We start from the raw sequence: 24,045 nt of genomic DNA on the forward strand, positions 1-24,045 counted from the left end.
TCAATAAAATAGCTCATCTTCAAATTTCTTATAATATGCTTCAGATAGTCCATCTGGGTCTGGTGCTTTTCTATATTTATTTTTTAATTGCTTCAGTAATAGCCATAGTTGTCACAGGCCAGTCAAACTTTGCTTTTGGTCCAAGCATAATTTGTCCAGTTGGAGTTTATCCAAATAGTTTTCTATATCTGAGATTTTCCCATTCCCCCCTACATATAAGTCTCTGTAATTCTCCACAAATGCTTTTAATATTTTCAAATTATCCATTACAAATTGTGTTTCTTCTTGATCTTTCTGACATTTTTCTTCATTTTTTCTTTTCTCAACTTATTGGAAAACTGCTCCCAGGTATATTTGAGAATTCAGAGTTCTTTTCCTTAAGCTATTGTATTTGACATTCATTGCTTTGACTGTAAACAATGATAACTGGTGTAGGAGACACTTAATCTGTTGTTGAGTCTCTTTATCAAAATATTTCTTATGTTTTTCTTCCAAATTTTGTGTTCATCAATTTGCTTTTCCCTTTTTCAGTCTGGAACCATATTTAATTAATTGTCCTCTTATATAAACTTTGATTGCATCCCAAACTATTGTGGGCTCTATATCTTTATTTAAGGTCAACTTTTAAAAATTGCTCAGTTCTTATTTACATTGATGTAATGTTTATATCTTCAAAAACAGATATTCACCAAGTCTGCATCTAAACTGTGTTTGTTCCATTTTCAGGACTGTGATAGGATTATGCTCTGAAAGATTTTTGGTAAAATGTCTATGCTGTTGATTAAGCTAGCCATATTCTTAGAAATCCAGAAAATAAAGTACAGTGGACCCTTGTTATACGCTGGGGTTTAGTTCCATGATCTCCCATGTATAACAAAATCCATATATGCTCAAGTCCCATTGAATATAATGACATAGCAAAATGGTGTCCCTTATAAAAACTGGAAAATCAAGGTTTGATAATTGAAATTTATACTTTTTTTGAACATTTTCAAACCGTGTATGCTTGAATCCGTGTATAAAAAATCTGTGTATAAGAAGGGTCAACTGTATAGCCTCTAGAGTTTGGCTGTAATTTTTTCCATCCATCTATTAATCCAAAGTGCTCTGTATATTGAAAGAAGAACTGGGAACCCTTGGGGCATTTAGATGAGCTGCCACCACTCACTGATTTAACCCCCTTTCCTAGTAATATAAGTGGGAAGTTACTGGGGAAAACAGTACTTTCCACCTCTAACTCTGCAGAGACTGAGCCAGCAAGTGAAGAGAGCGTAAGATAGGAGTACTTTAAGGGAAGGCTTTATTCTAAGCAAGACATCTACATTAACAAAAGATATCTCTCTTTATGAAGGGCACCTTCCCTTAAGGCAAATTCAGGAATTGCAAGTTACAGACCAATCTAGATCATATTCAACCAAGATCACAAAATAAAAATAAACCACGAGGCAGCTAAACTATACATTCTCTAGCTGCTCATGACTACAGATGGGAGTTGGCATTTCTGGTGTTAATGGGGACAGCTAGTATATGCAGACTATACAGAAACTTTGAATTGGTCTTTGTCTCTTTCTCTGTGATTCCCAAGTTCAGAAAATATTATTTATAATGAGTGGATGTGGTTAGTGTTGGGCCAAAGACAAGATTGATTACATTCAAAAGAGTTCTGCAAGAATGCAGGAGCCAGTGTGGCATAGTGGTTCGTGCATTGGACTATGACTCTGGAGACTAGACTTGAAGGCACAACAATAACAACAATGGAAGAATTCAAGCAGATATTTCTATCTCTTCCTAAGACATAAGCAATTTGATGTTTCCTCATCAAGTCCCTTAATTGTGAAATAGATGAGAGAGGAGCATACAAAGTGTGCCCATAAACAGCTCTGTGACTGAGCTCATGCTCTGTATACAGAAGTTCCTGTGTTTAATTCTCAGTGAAAGGAACAGGAGCAATAGGCCTGTCAAGGAGCCTTATACAAGCTTTTCCATGCCAGAATAAGATGCACAGGCCACATCCCTCAACACAGTCTAAGGCAGTTACATAATGACACAGTTACAGTGGAGGTACCTGCGTCATTGTGAAAGATTTTGGGGAAGACTCTGCCAAACTAAAATTTTAAATTCTTGAAGAATGTTTAGATGGCTGGTTCATTAACTCATATTGACAAGACACCACATCCACACACACACAGAAAGATAGTAGTTGGTTTGACTGACAATGAGACTAATGTGTTATGCAGTTGTGCACATTAGCCCTAAGCATCATAATGTGCTAAAAATATTACTCCTTGATCAAATGTTGCTGGCACTTTCTGTGGCTAGAAGAATTAAAGGCTGCCCTCATAACCTTTCAGGTGCTCCAGAAATAGATTTCAGAGTCTTAAGAATGTTCCACTGCAGTGACTCTTTAAGATCTGTTTTGCCATCCGCTTCAGTGGAGAGGCTTAAATGGAAATGGAAGATGAATAGTCTCCTAGACCTGAATAGACTCAGAGGCAAGTTATGAATTATCGTGCAGCTGCAGGTAAGGAAGAGCCAGCCTTCCTAGCAGCCCACTTCTCCTGTGGGACTTTGCACCAGTGGGAGATTGTGGGGAAAGGAACTACTTAACCCTTCCCTTGGAGTCTCACTTTTCTTGAAACTCCTGCACCCCTGCTGATTTTATCTCCATGGGGTTCTAGGGCCTTGTCTTCAAGCCAACAGAAAAAGTGAAAAGTAGCTGGCAAAAGGGTGATCTGAGAGGAAAAGTCTTACAGACATGGATCTGCAGTGATGCATGGAATTTTTCTCCTTTGCCAGCTTTCTCCATCACAATTAATCTTTTAGATAAACCAAAGTCAGTCAGGTGAGAGAAACTACTTCCAGGTCTTCAGATGTTTTGGACTATAGCTCCCCAAACCTTGGATGATTGGTTATCCTGGGATTTATGAGAACTGTAGTCTCAAACATCTGAAGGTGAACCAACTCGCTTCCCTCTGCTATTCTATCATGGCCTTAACTGTATTAAGTATTAAGTGGATTTTGCTGAGAAAAAGTTATAAATTGGCTGCAGTTTGAACCTTGCCTCTCTGATGAACTCAGCAGGCAGCCTTAGGCAAGCAATTTTCTCTCATCTGCATCTCTCACCCCTACTTTGCAATAGGAAATAATAACACTGACTTAATTTATGGAGTTGTCACAAGAATTAGGAAAAATTCAAGCATGTGAAGCATTCTAAAATGTTACATATTATTATTATTATTATTAATAATAATAATTTTGTTCTTGAATATTTCATTGTGTGGGTATTATAGAGGGACAACACTATTGCTGACTGTACTTGGCAGAGCCTTTTGATTCATTATGTTATGGAAGAAACATAGCATATCCACAGCAGAATTTTTTGACAATGTACTGATCAGCCAGCTTAGTTTGCATTATCTCTTCACAGTTTAGATCAAAGCATGACATTTTGGGTTGTGCCTCCTAAAATCCACTACCCAGCATAGGTAAGCTGTGGTTTAGGCCCTACATACACAGGAGTGCCTCCGCCTTCAAGGAAGGTCCATGGTGGTTTGCATGTCGAGGGACACAATTTATCTGCTCCAAGTTTTAGTCCAACATTTAAAGGAACTACTTGAGCAGCTGAACGCTATCCTCCAAATAGGTTCAGCACCATGGATAGTTCCATGAAGTAAAACCTGGAGCAACATTCACAGTTTCACTGTCATGGCAGTAGCCAGCTGTCACAGCAGAAGGGGCTTCAGGACAGTTTAAGGAGTATTTTTGTCCTATATTAATCCCATTCACCTGGTCCCTGACCCATTAGATAGCAGATTTTTTAGGAAGCAGGAGGACCTGCTGTAGAGAGATTACAGGGAACTCTGCTTCCACATGTACTGCCTACATCAAGATTCAATCCTTAAATGCTATTTCTTTTCCTCTATTCCACCATGACCTTTTAAGATAAGCTTTTAAGGTAGGCTAAAAGAATTAATAGCATCAATTCATTGTTAGGCCTGAATGGCACTGGAGGAGTTTTCAATACCCACACCATAATCCTCAAATTCCTTTCAGCTAGTTCATAATCCTCACATTCCTAAGGCAACGTATGGTGTGTAGGAATCAGTGTATACATACTTAAAAGTAGACTGGTGTGTCATTATTGCAGTGAGAGTAGGAGGCTCTTTCAGATTAATGGGTTGGATCCAGTCTTAGTCATACCTACTATAAAACCATTGAAATTAATGGGCTATAGTTTTGTCATGATTTCAGTCATCTTACTCTAAATATGACTGGACCCAATACATTATCATTTACAATTATCAGTTTTCAAATGGGATGTTTGCAGCCTAAGAGCATTTGTAATAGTCTAAAACCCTGAAAGTAATTAGGGTATATTTATATGTCCATATGTCAAACATAAAGACTGGATTTTTTTTAAATTGTTCCCTGTCCCTTACCATACCTATATAAATATACAAGACTTTCTTTCCTGGCGTTATGTAAAATCCTACTCAAAATTTGGAAAAGCAACTTTTTCAGATAACAATTCCAAATTTGCCAGCCAGCAAGGGGCCACTTGCTGAATATTTGAATGGTTTGCATTGCTCATATTCATGGGAGTTATAGTTCACAAAAGTAAATTTTCAAATTCTATTTCTAACATAATATCAAATTAATCCACAGGAAACTTCCATTTTGTAAGAGTGGTGTACACATGATCAGATCCATCTGCCTATAAGTCACAGTGGGGGCACCACACATATACAAAAAATGTTGGCTTCATGTATCAATTATCATGTGGATACTCATGTGATAGTTCACCTTAGGGTCATCATATGTTGAAAACAACTTGAAGGTATACAACAACAACAATTCATGCTGTTAAACTAAGCTTTGGAAAACTAAACCATTACTGATCTGACAATTTGAATGAGGCAATTAGTGAGGTTCATCATATTTTGCTTCTTGTGTTTCAAGAGGGATCATCTCCAACAAACCACTAGATGCCCCAGGAAAATGTTAATGAGAAATCATGACATCCTTACCTCTTCAACAAGTTGCAGCATACGACGAGTGCTTTCGAGTGACTAGGAGGAAAAAGAAAGAAAAAAAACAGAACAAGTGGTAAACTCGTGTTATTGGTACTTATTGGTGAATATAAGGGTTACATTTGATAAACTAGGGCACATTCAGCACAGCCAAATAAAGAGAAGTCACAAATCATTTTGCTTGGAGTTGCTCAGGATGGTAGTCGTGATTCTCCCCTCCTGTCATTTTATCTTCAGAACCCATGAGATAGATTAGGCTGAGAAATAGCAACTGGCACAAGGTGACTGAAGACTGAACTTGAACTGAAAAAGGATCTTGGGGGCTAAGTAGGGACCTGAGCTAGAGCTTCCACAGTCCTAGCCCAACATTCTCCCCATGGCACTACATAGTATCTCTTCCAATTGGTTTCTCAGAGCAAAAGCATGGTGAATGTGACGGTTCTTACTCGGCCTTTAAGCATGAAAAGCTGCAAAAAAACCTACAGTTGAAATTCTCAGCATTTGGAACTCAAGGAAACTGGACAAAGCTTTATTCTTATCAAATGGCCTAAATACTCTTAAGGCACCGGGTCCCATTTGATCTTGGAAACTAAACAAGTTCAGCCTTAGTTAGTACTTGGATGGGAGTCCATCAGCAAATATCTGGTGCTGTATGCTATATTTTACAGAAAGGAAGTGGCAAAACCACTTCTGAGGATTCCTTGCCTAAGAAAATTGTATGACATTCATGGGGCACCATAAACTGAAAGGCAACTTGAAACCACACACACACACACTGCTATCAGCAATGGAGGATAATTTTAGGTGATGGTGGTACTTCATGGAAAGCAATAAGACTTTAGTGAGCCAGAAAATAATTCCATATAATCTAATTAAGTTCTTAAGCTATTTCCCCCCCTAAAAAAGCACTCAGATAGCTGATCATAGACATCGAGACAGACAGATAGACATACAGTTCTATAAAGAGTCAAAGAATCTATGGCGGGTTATAAACCGCCGCTTTGTGGCCATCTGCCGCCACCACTGTTTGCTCTGTAAGGGAGCCGCTGCAGCCAAACCACGCGGCTCCATTACAGAGCAAAAAAGAAGCTCCAAAATGGAGCTTCTTTCGGCGGAGCAGCTATGATGCCACGAGGCGCCGCTGGCGCACTCGTGACGTCATAGGCGCCGCGACACGTCTGGACGCTATGCGTCCAAGAAGTAAACATGGCGGCGGCTGTCTGGAACGGCCATCGCCAAAAAATACGTAGTGACTACGTATTAGGGTTAGGGGGTGCGGAAGCACCGCACCTTCCTAACCCTAATACGTAGTCACTACGTATTTTTTGGCGGTCTGTAACCCGCCTATGTCCCTCAAATGTGCTTCGACAGCCACCTCAATCGTTCTTGATCATTGGTCATACTGGCTAGGCCTGATGAATATTTTATTTCATTTAACACATGGAGGGCCACAGTTTCCCAACCTCTGATGTATAGCTGGGTAAGAGTAGAAGCCAATTTACATCCCACTTTACTTCACCACAGAGCTAAGAGATCAGGATCTAATAGGTCAGTCGTAACTGATGTGCCTCCCCTAAATGTATTTGGGGGAACTTCAGCTGGAAGACAACAGGCTACATGAGGCTGAAGTTTCCTTGTATTGGGTTTCAGTCATATTTCCTCACCTCATCAGTCATCTGGTCAGCACGCTGCTGCATTTCTTCCAGTTCATTGCGCATATCAGCGTCTTCTGCCATTTTGTCGGTGAATGTGTTGGCCTGGCTCCTGGATCAATAGGTTTCTTTTGTCCTTCCTGTAAGCCTAGAAGATGGGGAAAGAGGGAAAATTACATAAAGGAATAAAGTCAGTGAAGTAAACTTAAATATGTTGCATGCTGGAAGTTGGCATGATCCTTAAGGACTCTGAAAAACACCATTAGATTAGTGTTCTCACCAACAAATTATGTTTGATGATTTGTGCGTCAATGCCAGTATTTTCAAAACCCTTCTTCGATTATGGCTCTCACCATCAAATCATTTAATAGTGGCTGGCAATTCTCATGAGCCAGAGAACACTCATAGATTGTTCCCAAGGTGATGTTGTTCTATTTCTGATCTGTTAGTCATTCTCTTGAATAGGAACCCAAAAGTATGCTTGGTACAATCATGAGGCAGAACTGATTCATTTCTCTTTTGTAAAGACACTATAACAACTCTCTTTGAACAACAAACCTAATGGAAAAGAACAGGTTCACCCAGTGAAGAACTTCCATCTATGTTTAGCCCCTAAATACCCAGAACCTCTCCAAAGTTGGTGACAGCACAAAACTAAACACTTGTAAGGACAGTATACAACAGCAAGGGTGCTTCCTGAGAAACAACTCATAGTTACAGTCAAAAAACCACTGTGGAGCTACTCTGCTTGGCCTCCTTAAAAGTTTTAATGTTTTTTTCTGGGTAAGAAAATAATTAGAATGTTAGGAAAACACAAGAAAGTTACAAATAGAAGGTGACACCAAGCATTTCTAGATGGAAATGTCATGCTGCTCACAATCAAAAAGCACTCTACATAAGGAAAAAAATATATGAAAGAAGCAATAAAAAATAAGGAGGGTTATCAATAAAGGATGATTTCATTTGAAGCACTCATAAAATTCAATGAATGGGACAAGGTTTTGGCATGATCAAACCCTCCTTTCTCTAAAACCACTTGTCAGCTCCCATCCTCTCCCCACTGCCAGTAAAATTTTGTGAATGACAAAGGTGCATTGCTCAATAAAAAATAATCTCATTTGGATACATCAAAATCCCTGATTATTCCAGTGCCTCCAACTTTAAATCTTGAGTAGAGATTTACTAGAACTGGTACAAAGTATTTTGCGCAAGGTGAAATAATTTGTAAAACTCTTGTTTGTTTTTCTCCATTGAAAGGAAAATGTGAGAACATGTCTTGAGGTGCTCCCTCACCATCTTCAGGAAAGTGTATAGCAATGGTTCCTGTTAATGCTAGCAGTGCTAGTAGAGAAGGAGCCTGGCCTTTTGATCATGGGTGATGTATTGTGCATTACCTTCCTTATTCACTTTGTCAGGGTGGCAGAGGTCCTGGGGGGAACCACACAGTGCTCTTTTCTGACTCGTGTCACAGAATGAAAAGTCTCATCTAGCTCAAATGGTCATATCACTATCAGTAGGAAGTGATGGAGCACAACTGTCTTCTGTTAACACTGAAGACAGTCTTGAGATAATTTACAGGAATGAAAGTACAGTTCAGGCGGACATTGATCTCTGAGATAACAAGTACACAATAGAAGCTGGTTAGAACAGGGTGAGCCCAATGGTCAATTGGACCTCCCTCCTCCTAGGTCCTCTGAATTTTTTTTCCATCCTCCGATTTTATTGCTCTGTTCTTGCATTTCTTTGATAAAACACAATACCTCCCTCCTAGATGCAAAACCAAAACAAACAAAACTTCTAGCACTGAGCACCTGACCCTCCCACCTGGCAGCTTTTTTAGGGCTCAATGTGGTCTTCAGTGGATCTTGGAAAAGCAAAATTGCCCCCTGGGTTGTAATAAATTGTCCACCTTGATTCTGACTCTCCCAAGATGGAACTCCAAATGGGTGCCTCCCCTATATCTACCTCTACTGGCTGACATGCCAACTGTCTTGCATATGATCAGCGAGGCTACTGAACTGTCCCTGCAAAGATGGTTCTCGGCTGCCTCCTCCGCCTCCTCCAAATATTCTGTATTTTCTGTTATTTAGAATATTCTTATTCATGTATATCCAAGACTAGCATGGGAAAAACCATTCCATATGTTTTGGCTTTAGATGACACACTGCTTTAAATATATACGTACATACTAACTGGTAAGCATGATATCTATTTGCCTTTATCTTTCAGAAGAGGGGATGGAAACAAGAAAAATGTAGGGGGAGCAAGAACAAATGTTTCAAAATACATATCAGTTATACTATCAATGGGTATATATCAACTGCATCGTCAAGATTATATTAAATATTAGAACTGGATGAACTGTCATACTAACTGTACTGTAGTAGCGAACTATAGTCATATTTGGGTCTTTGTACCATTGGGAACCCCTGTATGAAGGTGGTGCCCTGGTTTTCCTCCACTTGGGTGCCATTCATATTCTTGATGAAGGATTCCTGGTTTATGCCCCCAAAAGTTTCATTGGACAAGGATTCTTGATTAAGGCCAATGAGGCTTTCCATTGTAATTCCCCACAACCAAGCATTGCTGAAGGAAATAAGTCATCATTATTAATGACTGTTCACTTTCAATTGCCTTAGAGGATGAGTGCCTATCTCTGTTTCTGATTAGACAATCCTCATGTTGCACATTTGTCTCAGTTCTCCTTGAGAGAGCATGCCTTTCCTGATTGTTACCAAACACACTATTCTGTGTGAAGAAAAAATAATTGAGGTGCCCCCAAAGAAGCCCCTCAAATGAACTTTATGCCAGCCTATATGTTAAGTCATTTCATCCCCCAAATATGTCTGCATCACACATGTAAGTGATCATCTAGAGAGGGAAATGCTCACTTCTATGTGTGATGCAGAGACAGACAAACAGAGGTTGAATCTCCATAGCAGAAATAATGCTCTGACACCACTTTAACTTCCATGGCTCCATCCTATGGAATTCTGGGGTTTGTAGTTTGTTGTGGCACCAGAGCTCTGTGAAAGCGAAGACTAAATATCTCACACAACTACAAATCCCAGAATACATAGCACTGAGCCATAACAGTTAAAACAGTTGTGAAACTGCATTATTTCTGCAGTGTAGATTCAACCAGTGAGAGTCATAGTGGTGTCTGCACTGTAGAAATAATGCAGTTTGACATCACTTTAATTGCAATGGCTCCATCCTACAAAATCCCGGGATCTGTAGTTTTATGAGGCATGAAATTATATACAATATAGAAAGATAATTTTTGACCTCAGCTTGTCAAATTATTTCAAGTGATGTGACACACAAAGCATCACAAATGAACAAAAAAGTGGTGTTTTCACTCCATAGAGTTCCGCGAAGTTAATTTTGTGTACCATATATTGTTTGTCAGACCATCTAAAACATACCCTCCAGATTGGGTGTACATCCATCTAGCCAGTTTTGCATGATGCAGTGAGTGACAGAAACACAGGAGCGAAACAGATGGGCAGGAAAGAGTGCCTTGAAGCTGCCTTTTCTGAAGCCACATTGAAACCCTACCAGAGACACCTGCGGCTCCCAAAGTGGCTGGAGCGTGCATGTTATGACCAAATGGTACGGCTACAAGAAGAAAAATAGCAGCTTCTTTTTGAAGTAGCATTTCTCCCCATAAGGCAGCTACAGTGTGATTTCTGGCCGGCTTCAAAGTGAGCATCATCTAAATGCCCCACCTTGAAGCCACTCTGAAACCTGATTATTTTGCCTGTCTGTTTCGCCCCTTAATTTAGAATATTAATTTAGTAATACGCCAGAATTTCTTCAGGATCCAGAGCAGAGGTCTCCGGAGCTTCTGTGGACTGAATTGTACTAGATCATTTTGAGTCTGTGAGTACTGAGGAAGTGGACAAGATCCTTCGAAATGTTAGGAAGACAACGTGCTCTCTCGATCCCTGTCCCTCTTGGCTAGCAGCTCGGGGGGATGGCAGTAACTACTATGTTACGCCGCATAATTAATTCATCCTTCAGGGAAGGGCGATTTCCATCCAGCTTGAAATTTGCCATTGTAAAACCGCTGTTAAAAAAGCCCTCCCTTGACCCCCTGATTCGAAGTAATTATTGGCCTGTTTCGTTGCTGCCTTTTTTGGGGAAGGTGATCGAGAGGGCGGTTGCCTTTCAACTTCAATCGGTCTTGGATGATACAGATTTTCTAGACCCATTTCAAATGGGCTTCTGGGTGAGCTATGGAGTTGAGACTGCCATGGTCGCCCTGGTCGATGATCTCTGTCTGGGCATGGACAGGGGTAGCGTGTCCCTGTTAGTGCTCTTAGACATCTCAGCGGCTTTCGATACCATTGACCATGGTATCCTTTTGGAACGCCTGAAGGAGTTAGGTATCGGGGGCACTGCACTCCAGTGGTTCCGTTCCTACCTCTTGGGTAGATTCCAGATGGTGCAGCTGGGGGACGTGTGCTCCGATAAGAGGGCACTTACATCTGGTGTCCCTCAAGGAGCCATTCTGTCCCCCATGCTATTTAATATTTACATGAAACCGCTGGGAGAGATCATCCGGAGACATGGGGCGCAGTGTTATCAGTACGCTGATGACACCCAAATATGCTTCTCTGTGCCTCCGACTGATGAAGTGACCAGGGATGGCATCTCTCCTCTAAATGCCTGTCTGGAGTCAGTAATGGGCTGGATGAGGGAAAACAGACTCAGCTTGAATCCAGAGAAAATGGAAGTACTCGTGATAGGTTCCCCGGGCCTGGGGATGGAAATTTGTCCACCTGTCCTGAATGGGGTCACGCTCCCTCTGAAGGACTCTGTTTGCAGTCTGGGGGTGCTTCTGGACTCGTTGCTCCACCTGACATCTCAGGTGGATGCAACAGTCAGGAGCACTTGTTATCAGCTTCGGCTGATACGCCAGCTGCGACCCTTCCTGGGCCGGGGGGGGGGGGGGGGGGCTTGAAACGGTAGTACATGCTCTGGTGACCTCTTGGTTGGATTTCTGTAATGCGCTCTACATGGGGCAACCCTTGTACCAAACCCAGAAGCTTCAATTAGTGCAGAATATGGCAGCTAGGTTAGTCACTGGATCCTCCAGGACTAGCCACATAACACCTATTTTGCAAGATCTTCATTGGCTGCCTATTTGCTTCCGAGCCCAATACAAGGTGTTGGTTATTACCTATAAAGCCCTAAATGGCTTGGGCCCAGGGTACTTGGAGGACCGCCTCTCCCCATATAATCCACCCTGCGCTCTCAGATCGGCCGGGAAGCAATTGTTGAGGGTTCCTGACACAAAGTATACCATGACTGCACAGAGGGTGTTTTCCATCTCGGCCCCGCAGCTTTGGAACTCCCTTCCCGATGAGCTCCACTCGGTTACCTCCCTTGACCTGTTTAGGAAGAAGTTGAAGACCTTCCTCTTCCAACAGGCCTTCCCCCAGACGCTGTGATTTCTGCTCTCTCCCCGTTACACGAGCATTTTTAGCTAGTTATTGTTGTGGTTTTTAATCTTATGTTTTTATCTAGTTTTTTAATAATCTGATGTATTGATATGGATTTTTATGTGGATGCTATTTGTAAATTTGTACATTGTGTAGTACCTTGTTGTAACCCGCTTTGATCTCTCAGGAAAAGCGGGCTATAAATAAACAATTTATTATTATTATTATTATTATTATTATTATTAATTTTATTTACAGAAATGAAACCAATGGTACTAAGAAGAGAAAAATTAAAACAATTGTTAATACATCTTATACATGATTTTTTATACATGGATTCAAGCATCCAAGGTTTGAAAATGTTCAATAAATAAATAAATATAAATTTCAAACATCAAACCTTGATTTTCCATTTTTTATAAGGGACACCATTTTGCTATGTCATTATATTTAATGGGACTTGAGCATCCACAGATTTTATTATCCATGGGGGATCTTGAAACCAAACCCCAGTGCATAACAAAGGTCCACTGTATACTTGGTATGAGGAAAAGAATGGACAATATCACTCCAGTAAGAATTTGCCTGTAGATGAGAAATGATGAAAGAAAAACTGTTATGGAGATTAATGATTGGCAAGGGGCATATGCAAATCCTAAATATGGTATGAATATGAACTCAGCAGCTGTAAAACAGAAGAATACATAAGAGGCAGGTTATCTTTCACTTCTTAGAGGACTATTGGACATGGGAGGCCCAAACGGAATCAACCATTAACATGAGTGTTCATAAAATTAACAAACAAACTAGTCACCAGTATTTTCTTTATCTTTTCATTCTCACCCCCCTTTTCCCATTTCTTTTCAGTAGCCATACTGGCTTTGTGGTGGGATGGTGGTGAAGCAACTAGGCAGAATTAGGACAAAGGGGGACGTGGCAAACCCTGGAGTAAGCTACATAGATGAAATGAATCTATGTTCCTTGCTCTGATTTCGGGAGGAATTCAGTTTTGGTAGACTTCATTGTGATTTTCTTTCATCATTAATGTTTGCTTTTCCTCAATGACGAATCACCTCTGTCAGGGAGAAAGGACTCTGCTTGTTAATATCCACCTGATAATTAAAATTGTGCAAGAGGCAATTGCCTCGCTGTTGACATAACTGCTGTCTCACAGACTTGACAAACAAAGCAAATTGAACTGATTGATGCTATTTTGCAGTTTACCAGTTTGGATTTTCAAGAATCTTGGAGCTTTACACCATGCAACCCTTCCTGGGCCGGGGGGGGGGGGGGGGGGCTTGAAACGGCCTGCAACCCTAGCACGTCATGCATGCGCCGCAGTTGTGCAGCACCATACATATGGCGTGAACAACGATTACGTTGTAGCTGCGCCACCTCTAAACAGTGCTGCGCAGCTGCAACATAACCACACCGTCTTTGGTGCTTTGAGGCACCGCAAAAAGAAGCTGCTTTTGGGAGCTCCTTCTTTGCTGCGCAGCAGTGCCGCACAATTTGTATGCTGCAGCGTTCCTGCGCAGCAGAGAGAGACGCCGAGGAGGCACCTCTTTTTGGCAGTCTGTACCCCGCCTTTATGATTATTTATTTATAGCAATGTAGCTTCTAATGAGCTATAACACACACAGCAGGGGAGAATTTAGGAACAAATAAGTGTGGCTTTGCAGCTACCTTAGAATCACATTGGTCAGAACAGACAAAGTATTTTGTAATATGTGATTCACCCAACATGGCCATTCTGTTTCTAAAGGAAAAGCAATTGTACAGTATACCAGAATTTAGTCATAATTCACAGTGCTCCATGGTGTGGCTGACTTATCTTTGTTTATTTTTTAAAAACTCCAGCAATTGAATCAGGTTACTTATTTGTAAAAAGTATGGCACTCAGAGGTATAATTTTTGATTTCCAGCTAGAAACCCTACAGAGATGACACTGTTCACTCCTGTGTAATCTCTTTGCAATCAATTTTCTTAATTATGTGCTATTAATGTTACAGCTCTACTGCAGAGTACAAGCTAGAAAACAAAATGTGTCAGATAATGTTTTCTGAATCAACAATGGACTCTCAAACAACTCCTTGGACCAGACTGAGGGGAAATGTTTCTTACAATGCTGAGCCCAAACTGGGTGATGGGGCAGGATGATAATGATATGTTTCATAAGACTATTGCCAAACGTCCCTTCTAAAAGGAACAAGCCTCATTCTGAAGGCAATTTTGGACCCGTTAAAAAAAGGCTGTGAAACATGGTTAGCATGGGAGGAGTATGGAGGAGGAAGGGGAAATGTTCCTGTTGCTAAAGAGACCAAGATGCTCCCATCTCCTTGAAAATGACACAAGGCAGAGAAAATTCATCGGCATGCAGATGCACATGAATTCAGTGTCCTATGCCTACCAAAGGTGCCTACAAAGGATGGAGACATACTAGATTACAAAGGAAGTATTTTTTCATGTTGCAAATGGATGTTAAATTTCCTGGACTCTGAGAATCTCCCAGTTCCCACATGGTTAGAAGGAGGAGTTGCCAGCCTGCAAGTTATACCCCTCCATACCACCTGAAGTGCAGACACACCTTAGCTATTTTGCCTTTGTAAAATCATTAATTCTAAAAAATAGGCTTCAGTTGAAGCTGCAGTAGATATAGATACCAGTCCCTGCAAACAAATGCAATTAGTAAGTGAAAGTACTATATTTTGCAACTTCTCTTTTAAAATGGTACATTCTTTCTGTGTGTGTGTGTGTGTGCATGCGCGCACGCATGCACATGCATATACCAATGAGATATATTTTAAAAATTATGTTATTTTCCAATTCCAAATTAATTTTCTGTGTGTCATCATATATGTTGTCTAGTGGTCATGCATATAATCTCACCAACCTTGGAGAAATTCCAAAGTATGCAGAAGTTTAACAAACTGTTGGGTGGGATGGTGAGTGGGGAACAAACTTACAAATTGAACTGTGTGTCTGTGTGTGTTTGGTGTGCATGTGCACACATGCATGTCTGTGCACATGTGTGTGTCTAAGGGCCAAAAGGGCTACTGTTTGGAGTGCTTTGATTGTGAGTTCCTGCATGGCAGGGGGTTGGACTGGATGACCCTTGTGGTCTCTTCCAACTCTATGATTCTATGATTCTAACTGAATTTATGGAAAAGAAATGTAACAAAATAGCTGAACCCTGAATACATACATTTCATATGTATTTTGTTGCAAGTCCCACTTGGAATTAGTTTAATTTATATCCCACCTTTCTCCCCGTATGGTCCCCAAGGCACCTCATAATATATATCAAATAAAATACTACTAAAACCAATCATAAAAGTAAATACCAGTTAAAAACTGTTAAACTATCACGTTCATTCAAAAGCATTTAAATTATTGTAAATATATGCTTTCCCTTTGTATTCCTGACTGGCATAATCAGACATAGAACTGATCAAAAAAGGTAGATCAAAACCAGAATAATTCAGAATGCTAAAAATGGTCGCCTCTTCCTCTGCCAAACAGTTTTTTTGTGGCTTTACCTATTCTTCCATATTTATTGTTTTCACCAGAAATACATCACCAGTCATGCGAATTTTGAATCACTACTATTAATCTATATTTGAACTGAGTTACATTTGGAAATTATAAGGAGTACTACAGTTCAGTAGACTACAGGAATAGTATCATGGAAAGGGGGAAATCTTGATTTGACTTGGGAACAGTCAAACTCTTAAAGTATAGATATCTCGTCCAGTAGCAAGTGAGCACTAATGAATGTGTTTCACTTTCTATTATGTTTCATGTTTTAAAGCACAAATTCATTCCATTTTCTTTCTGCATCAGTTTGATTTTTTTTTAAAAAAAGTCTGTATGATGATATGGATTTTTGTGTTTCTTATCTGCGCCTTATTTTTTTCCCCCTAGTGCAGTTCTTCATGCCCTGACAAACATCTAACGGACATTCAGTTGTAAATCCAGTGCACACCAAAAAACCGCTCTCAGGGGAGCTATATGATAACACACAAACATTACAAGCTGGTAGTAAACTCTTGGGAAACAGATGTGCTTTCCTTCCTAAGGATGCTCACTAACAAAGCCTGTAAATTTGATTTCAAATCAAACCAAAGAGCAATCACTCATCATTACTTCATCTTCAAGCCTTTGAATCACCTGAGCAAAATAACAAGGAATCTTTTTTTAAAAAATCTTCAGACATAGATGCTTTCTGGGGGGAAAGAACAGACAGTGGTAATATCCATGTGCTTCAGTGTTTTTCACTCATCCACTCATTATTTATCTAACAAATGCTAGGCCTGGATAACTGCTACTCAGATATAATCTGAAAAAAAGTACTTTTGTTTTATAGTTCACCCACAAAATGCTGACCTATCACAGTCTGTGCACTGCAGACATTTAAAAAACAACCACATACAGAAGAGGCCTTGCCCTTAGGCAGGGAGGCATCCTTCTCAGGCAGTTTGTGCCAAGTTGTGTGTGCCATATGCCAAGGGTGAGTTGAGTTAGGCCCACCAGTCATGTACACTCCAAGATCTTTTGGTGGTCTCCAAATGTCCCCAGTATTTAAAAAATTGGAATACATTGTAATAATGAATTTTAATGATTCAGTTTTAGTGCTGAAATGCAGCAGCAAACAGCAAAACTCAGGAATGTCTTCGCTAGCAGTCGTTCATTAAAATCTTCCCAAACAGAGGAATATATAATTTTAAGAAATACAGAAGTGAACTGAATAGGCCCAGGGTTGTCCTTACTTGTGTCAAAGTGCTGGCAGGTCCCAAATACTTCTCTTAAGGTGCATCTGCACTGTAGAAATAATGCAGTCTGTCATCCTGTTAGTGACTACTCAGGCATAAGTCTAATTTGTGTCTTCTTTTTGTCATCGCAGTGGTTGGAACAACACTGCACAACAATCAACCACTTCTGACAAGCTGCCATTTTCCTGGTACCCCACCCAACCCACAGGCATATAGTGGCCAGTGGAGAAAGGGGGGGGGGTGGCTTAGAAGCATCTGGCTATGTGAATATAGCACACTGGGGTCTGATCTGCATTGCAGAAATAATACAGTTTGACACTGTTTTAACTGCCATGGCTCAATGCTATGGAATTCTGGGATTTGGAGTTTTAGGAGATAAGTACCCTTCTCTGTCAGAGAACTCTGGTGCCACATCAAACTCTGAATCTTAAGATTCTACAGAATTGATCCATGTCAGTGTTGTTAAAATGCATTATTTCTGCAGTGTAGATGCAGCCTGAGTAAGATATTCTCTGTGACCTGGAGATCCTGGAAGAAGATGACATTATTGTGTGTCTGACTATAGTAACATAGCCAGATGTTTCCCCTATTCCACTGGCAAGCACTGGCCATGGGGTTTGTAGGACGAAAGTGAGTTCTTCAGGAGGAGGGAGACCTTTGTAGCTGAACAATGTATCTCATGATGCAGGATCACAGTCAGTGTTGGAGGGAAGGACTTCCTGGGCAGTTGCCCTAGTCACTACAGGAGTTGGACTCACTGGCATGAGCAATCCAGAGAGGATTGTGATTTCACCTCTTTGTGAAATTTCAGCAGGTTTTAAATTCACATCTTTGCTAATAGTCTTCAGCATCTGTCATTCTGCACCTTTAAGGATTCAAAAGTCTTGGTTCTGTGAATTCTGTGCTAACTACTTGAGATATCAGTTCAGGTTTTTATGTTCACTAAATGAGAAATATCACTGGTCACTAGTCCAAAGATTCTATGAAGGATTTCTGAGGAGGTACTTCTGTATGAATGCATGTATCCAAAATTATCCTGATAATTTACACTTCTTTCTCAGAATGGGAACAAACAGGTAGCTATCTAGAAAGGACAGTCCTTCAAGAGTCTGGTAACCCTAGACAGCCATCAAATTTGCCCATTCCATGGCCTGCTAGTCCAGAAGAAGTAAGCAAATATTCACCAACACCAGCAGATTTCCAACACAATCATTCAATAATAACTGATTGACATCTGAAATAAAACCTCTAGTTTTCCAGTTGTAGCTCATTAAAAAAGGTACAAATGATTTGATTTAGCCATGCTACTATCCCCACAGGTGAGTGCATTCAAACATTTGAATGGAAAAATAACATAAGCAATCACAATAAACCATTAATCAGATGTCAAATTGCTCCAGCAACATTACAGAACTGAGATCAGTGACTGCATAAAACATATAGCTTTGCCTTTCATAGACATTTTACAGCACTCAGTATTTGTAGGTGGAGCAAGAAATTTTATTAGCCACAGGAGTGTTCAACAGAACCCCACTGATGTACAATACCTATTTGTTCATTTTCTATGCAGACTGCTGATTCACTTCCATGACTTGAAATTTGTGGCTACGGCTCACTTTCTATTCAGGAATCTTAATAAGATGAAATCTCAGAAAGCTACACTCTGCAGGATAAAGTAACATTTGTGATTACACATTCCTAATTCAGCCAGTCAGCGCAGAATGCTAATGCAAAACTTTATTTCCAGGGCTGAGAATATTCTGTACACACACTGCCTTTGTGTGGCACCAGTGGTTAAATCTGTGACTAGTCAGGGAAGATTCATCTTGTACTAATATAGATGCAGTACGCCTTTTCGCCTTTTGCGCCAAGGATGTGGATTGTGCTCCAAGGGCATCGGTTTCTGTCACATGACTGACAGATTAACGGGAAGATGCAGCAAAATCCTTTCTACCTAAACTCTGTCTGTCAGAGGACCAAGACCTTTGTTCAGGCATGTTTGTCAATTTATTTCCTGGCTTTTATTTCAGTATTGTGTATTGGTATGTGCCAGCTTTAAGTCTACATAAAGTGGCACAAGATCAGGATTGGTCTTGTCTTCCATCATCAGGGGTGGATACTGGATTTTATTTCATAAAGTTACAATAATGCTCCTGTTGTTCTCCTATTTCTCACTACAGACCTAGTACAACAATGCCACAGGAAACTGAAATGAGGAACAAAATTCCATGTGACACTGAAACTCATACTGCAACTGAATTCAAAATGGCTACTACCCAAGCTTATGCTGATGTTTCTCAGAAATGCTTCCCTCTCTATACAGACTCAGGGAACACTTGGGCTCCTTCTATCATTACACAACTTTCCATTGATGATTCTTTGTCCTATATGGACATTTCTGATTCTATGCAAGGATCTAAGGAAGAGAGAACCGAAGCCTTGGTATCTCCAGTGAAAAGGTATCAAGGCTCAGAAAGAAAATCTCTGCATAATACCTTGGAGAGCTGCTCCAGTTATAGCAAGTAACAACTCAGCAGACTGACCAAATGTTTGACTCAGTTTAAAGCAGTTTTGTCTGTTCATTATACCTATATGCAGATATATTGCTATAGAATGATATGGCTATATTTCACTCCAGTCTGATCAAATAACAGACACTTGGAGAGTAGTTGGCCCGGAATTATCAAACAGCTTCTCTTTCTCCAACCAAATCTGCATTCACTGAATAGAAAAAGTAAAATAGATGTGTATTGGGTAGTTCCAACAGAGGGTTCATATGGACAAGGATCCAATCTTGTAGGCTGTATTTACAATTTTAGGTAGGCATCAAGAAATACAGTACTGTCCTCTGGATCTAAACTCCTTAAAACAGGAACTCTCAGACTCTCATCTTCCAAGTCTTTGGGACTTGGATACCTAGAATTTTTGAGCACTGTGGAACTTCTGGGAATTGTAGTCTGGAAGAGCAGAGTTTGAGAACCATTGCCTTAGGAAAAGGGCATCCAAATGTGGGAAACAGACGACAACTGAGTCTGTGACAAATCAGGCCTATGAGGATTTGCTTAATAATGGGACATGGGATTCATTTTAAGCCACATAAACAAAACATTATAAAGAGAAAATGAAGTCCTGTTGATCCTGATGGAATCCACAGGAAGTCATTTTTCCTTTTTCAGAAAATTAGAAGTGACTTTTCAACCCAATGATAGTAATGACAAAAAAGCCCTTTTCCTTCTCTATGGCTATTCCTGTCTCTAAAGGCAATTAAGCTGCAGTCATCAAGTGGTTTGTTTATTCCTAATGACTTAAGTGGATCCTCCAGTGTATCTCTCTTCACTTTTTTAAACATTGTGAATGTCTGAAACTTGGTTGTTTACCTAATCAGTAGTACAGTACTTCTATAACAAGTCCTCCAAACTTGTTATACAGATACTTTGGATGATCCAGTTAAGGCTGACTGCCATGATTTAACATTTATTTATTAGTGTTGGTTGTGTATGAAACACTGTGCAGACCCCAGAAAAAAGCTGGATGCATTCATGAAAATGCACTTGGTACACGACACCTTGAATACAAAATGTATACCACTGATGGGGTTATATGCTATGTTGATTTCATCAGAAATGCTGATAGCATTTTTTGTGAGATGGAGATTTACCTTTCTAAATACAAATGACAATGTTTTTGATTTGATTATTATTTTTTAATTTATACAGAAAAATTAATCATTTTAATGTTTAAAATATGCATAAAAAGTAAAAATGTGGATGTGACAAGCATAAAATAATTCAGTATGGTATATGAAGTATTTTGAATTCACTAAAGGGTGGGTGTAAATTATAATAATTTTCATATAGATCCAAGACCTTTATTCAATTATTAGTCCCAAGTAAGTAGACATATTCAGACAATGGGATTTATATAATGGCTGACTTACTAATTTCCTACTAATTGGGTGGTTCTACTCTAGTTAGGACTTACAGTTGGATTAAGGCCCTCAACTCCCAAACAAAATATTTTAATCAATAAATGGGTTAAAAGCATATTCAATATCTCAGTAACTGTTGATCAGAGAACATCCTTTTTTTTGTTTTGTGCTTGGGATCAAAAGTTGTCCTGAGGGCTAAAATTAGATAGTGCAATACCTCATATGTTACAAAATTCCTGACAACTCCTAACAGCAGAACAAGTTTTGATAGGTTCAGAACATAGTATAGACCATGGCAGGGAATCATGCAGTCCTCCAGATGTTGGGATGTTTTCAGATTATCGCAACATTGTGCGATGTTGTCTGAAAGTCTTTGCCAAAATATGCGTCACTGATGGGAGCATTGCACTGTGCTCCCGTCCTTTTTGCCCATTTGAAAAAGTCCTTGGTTGATAGCATATCATAGAAGCTCTGGGTAGATCAGCCAATGGTGAAGAATTATGGAAGTCTCAGTCTAACATTTGGAGGGTCACATGATTACTGCCCTGATGCCAGTGGTTGCACAACAGAATCTACAGTATTTGAGAATAAAGTGAAAACTCATAGGGAAAACAAGCCTATAAATTAACAGAATACAATGGAATAGAACAGTTTTATTATCACAGATGTACATTCCTACTCTGGCAGCTTATTTTTCAGATTCAGAATGACTTTGTCACCCTGACTTGACTATCCATATGCTGAAATGATGTTTTGAGTCTCCCTCTTCCATGAGCAATATGGATAGTGGTCATTCTAGCAGTGGGTGCATTGACAACACACATTCCTTGATACTGTCTAGGCTGCAAGCCCTTGAGTTCTGTTCTGGTTCTTAGAATAACCCTTATAAAAAACCATGCTTCATTTGTAATTGTTTTTAACTTGCAGAAAAGAAGCATTGCAAATAAGCCTGCTGTATCCAATAAATTCCCTTGTTAAAGGCTTAGATGTCACTGAACTGGGCAATCTGTGGCTGAGTTGTGCCATTAACAATTGCAAACACTGGGGTGGGTGCATGGGTCAGGCTTGGTGGAATGTGTTCCTCCATAAAGGCCATATAATGTATTTGCATATAGAAAACTAGCATGTCTGGAAAATAAAACCTTAACATAGCCTTCTCTATTTTTTTTTTTAACATGGAGGATATATGGGTGAGACAGGGAGTTGGTAATGTTGGTGGTATGCAGGTTATTCCACCATGTGAACCTCTACCACTGTGATGGAGTGATCCAGACACAATCTGGGCAGTTCACGAAGAATTACATCAGAGAGAAAAGAACCAATAATTCTACAAAGGGTAGCATCAGATGTACCTGGCATGCTTTGACTGCCTCAGGTCAGATTTATATGCAACATAAGTAAAATACAATTAAGAGTATCACATTATGAGTAGTCTTTAAATAATTTTAAAAAACCCAAAAGTTAAAAATCTGTCAGAATAATACATAATTTGAGGGCTAACACTGTGTGCCCTCTTACACCTAATATAGTTTAATTTCTCCATGGACACATAGAATCATTGAATCATACAGTTGAAAGAGACCACAATGGCCATCCAGTCCAACCCATTGTCATGCAGGAACTCACAATCAAAACACCCCTTACAGATGGCCATCCAGCCTCTGTTTAAAAACCTCAAAGAAGTAGACTCCACCATACTCCAAGGGAGTGTGTTCCACTGTCAAACAGCTCTTACTGTCAGGAAGTTCCTCCTAATGTTTCATTCATCAGGGCCCGACATCTGAGCAAGGCCTACTGCTGATCATTGTGCCAGGTTCCCTTAAATTCCTCCCCACTCCATTCCGGTTCTTTTCACTATGCTGAGTGGCTGAGTCTATGTCTGGTTGCCATTTGAATTTGATGCAATACCCCAGTGCGAAAATATATCAGGCACATTGTGGGAAATTAAAATGACAGCTTGGCCCAGTTGTCCAGTACTGTTCAGAATATTACTGGTGGTTGTGGAATTGGGGTTATTTACCATTGCCAGACACATCAACTGAGGGTGGTAGTGAGGAAAAAACTAGAAGGCATTTTTATGGGGCAACACCAGAGAGACACTTTGCCCACCACCGCCTCCAGCCTTGACTATGATAGAAGAATGGGCATTTTTAAAAAAAGGGTTTGAGCCTCCAAAGACTCCATCGGCTACGTTTGTTCTTATTTACATGCTCAGAAATCCAAAATAACCTTCAGTGGAGTTAAGCTGGAATCTTGTCATTTGAAATTACAGGCAACTTTGGCCGAAGGGAAAAAGAGATAGGAATAGAAGTGGCTCTGCAGCAAGATATTAAAACAACAACAACCATGACTCAGGGCTGGCTGCCCTGCTGAGAAAGAAAGCAAAAGGGCATCCTTTTAGTCACACGGCTTTCTGAGCCAGGCTGACCACAGGGCAGCGCTGAGGATGCTGAGCTTAGAATTCATACTGCGTCACACAGAGCTCGTCTGATGAAGAAGCAGATTTGACAGTAACACCGAGGAAACAACACACAATATATCCAAAGATCATTGCAGTTACAATGCTACAGGGAGGCCTCTTTCAGAAAGCCAGCTGGGTTTCAAGAGAGAAAAGCATGAGTAAGACAAATGCCGCATTTGACATCCACTGCAGTAGGCTCAGCGGGAAACCAGACACCACTGCTGATTACTGAGGAATTGTGTAAAATGGATCTCTCTGGGTGACAAAGTACTTTATCCTTTCAGACTGTCAATCTATAGGGCTCTGATCTGATAGCTCTGAGCTCCCAAAGGATGCAACTGATTCTTTTTAGCTCCATTGTCATGTCTCCTCAGTAGTCCTGTCAGGATCTCCCCCTGGAAGTTTCCACGGTGCAGCTTGACCTCAAACTGGACTGCAAATCTCTGACGCCTACACACCACATTCAGATCCCTGTTTTCCCCACCACCACCTTACTGCAATGCAGGTTCAAAGAATGAACCTCAAAGCAGGTGCTCTCCCCTTGCTGCCAACTTTTCTCATTATGTTCATATCCTGAAAACTAAACTACAGATGGAGGCAGTGTCCTTCCAGTGTCATTTCAAAGTGTGGTGCAATACATTACTTTAGGCTCTGGTTTGTAGGCTGCAAACCATCAGATCTATAGAGAAGGACAGAAGACTTTGAGCTTGGAAGATTTTTTTGTTTGTTTGTTTATTTGACTAGAATCCCAA

The 24,045-nt window shown here is 40.2% G+C and overlaps 1 protein-coding gene across 2 annotated transcripts in view; it reads right to left on the reverse strand.

Annotated features, from left to right (window-relative positions):
• The window catches only part of LOC149313539 (synaptosomal-associated protein 25), a 75,617-nt gene that overhangs the window by 20,609 nt on the left and 30,963 nt on the right, over positions 1 to 24,045 (reverse strand). For both annotated transcript variants that reach the window (XM_089519278.1, XM_089519277.1), the window contains exons 2-3: positions 6,695 to 6,830; positions 5,028 to 5,069 (exon numbers count right to left, since the gene is read on the reverse strand). In XM_089519278.1, coding sequence (XP_089375404.1) covers positions 5,028 to 5,069; positions 6,695 to 6,766 — 114 coding nt within the window. In that variant the 5' untranslated portion in view covers positions 6,767 to 6,830. The remainder of the gene's footprint in view (positions 1 to 5,027; positions 5,070 to 6,694; positions 6,831 to 24,045) is intronic.

Source organism: Sceloporus occidentalis, unplaced genomic scaffold (genome assembly GCF_023333645.1).
Source record: "Sceloporus occidentalis isolate IW3139 unplaced genomic scaffold, rSceOcc1.0.p SCAF_4, whole genome shotgun sequence".
Taxonomy (NCBI): Eukaryota; Metazoa; Chordata; class Lepidosauria; order Squamata; family Phrynosomatidae; genus Sceloporus; species Sceloporus occidentalis.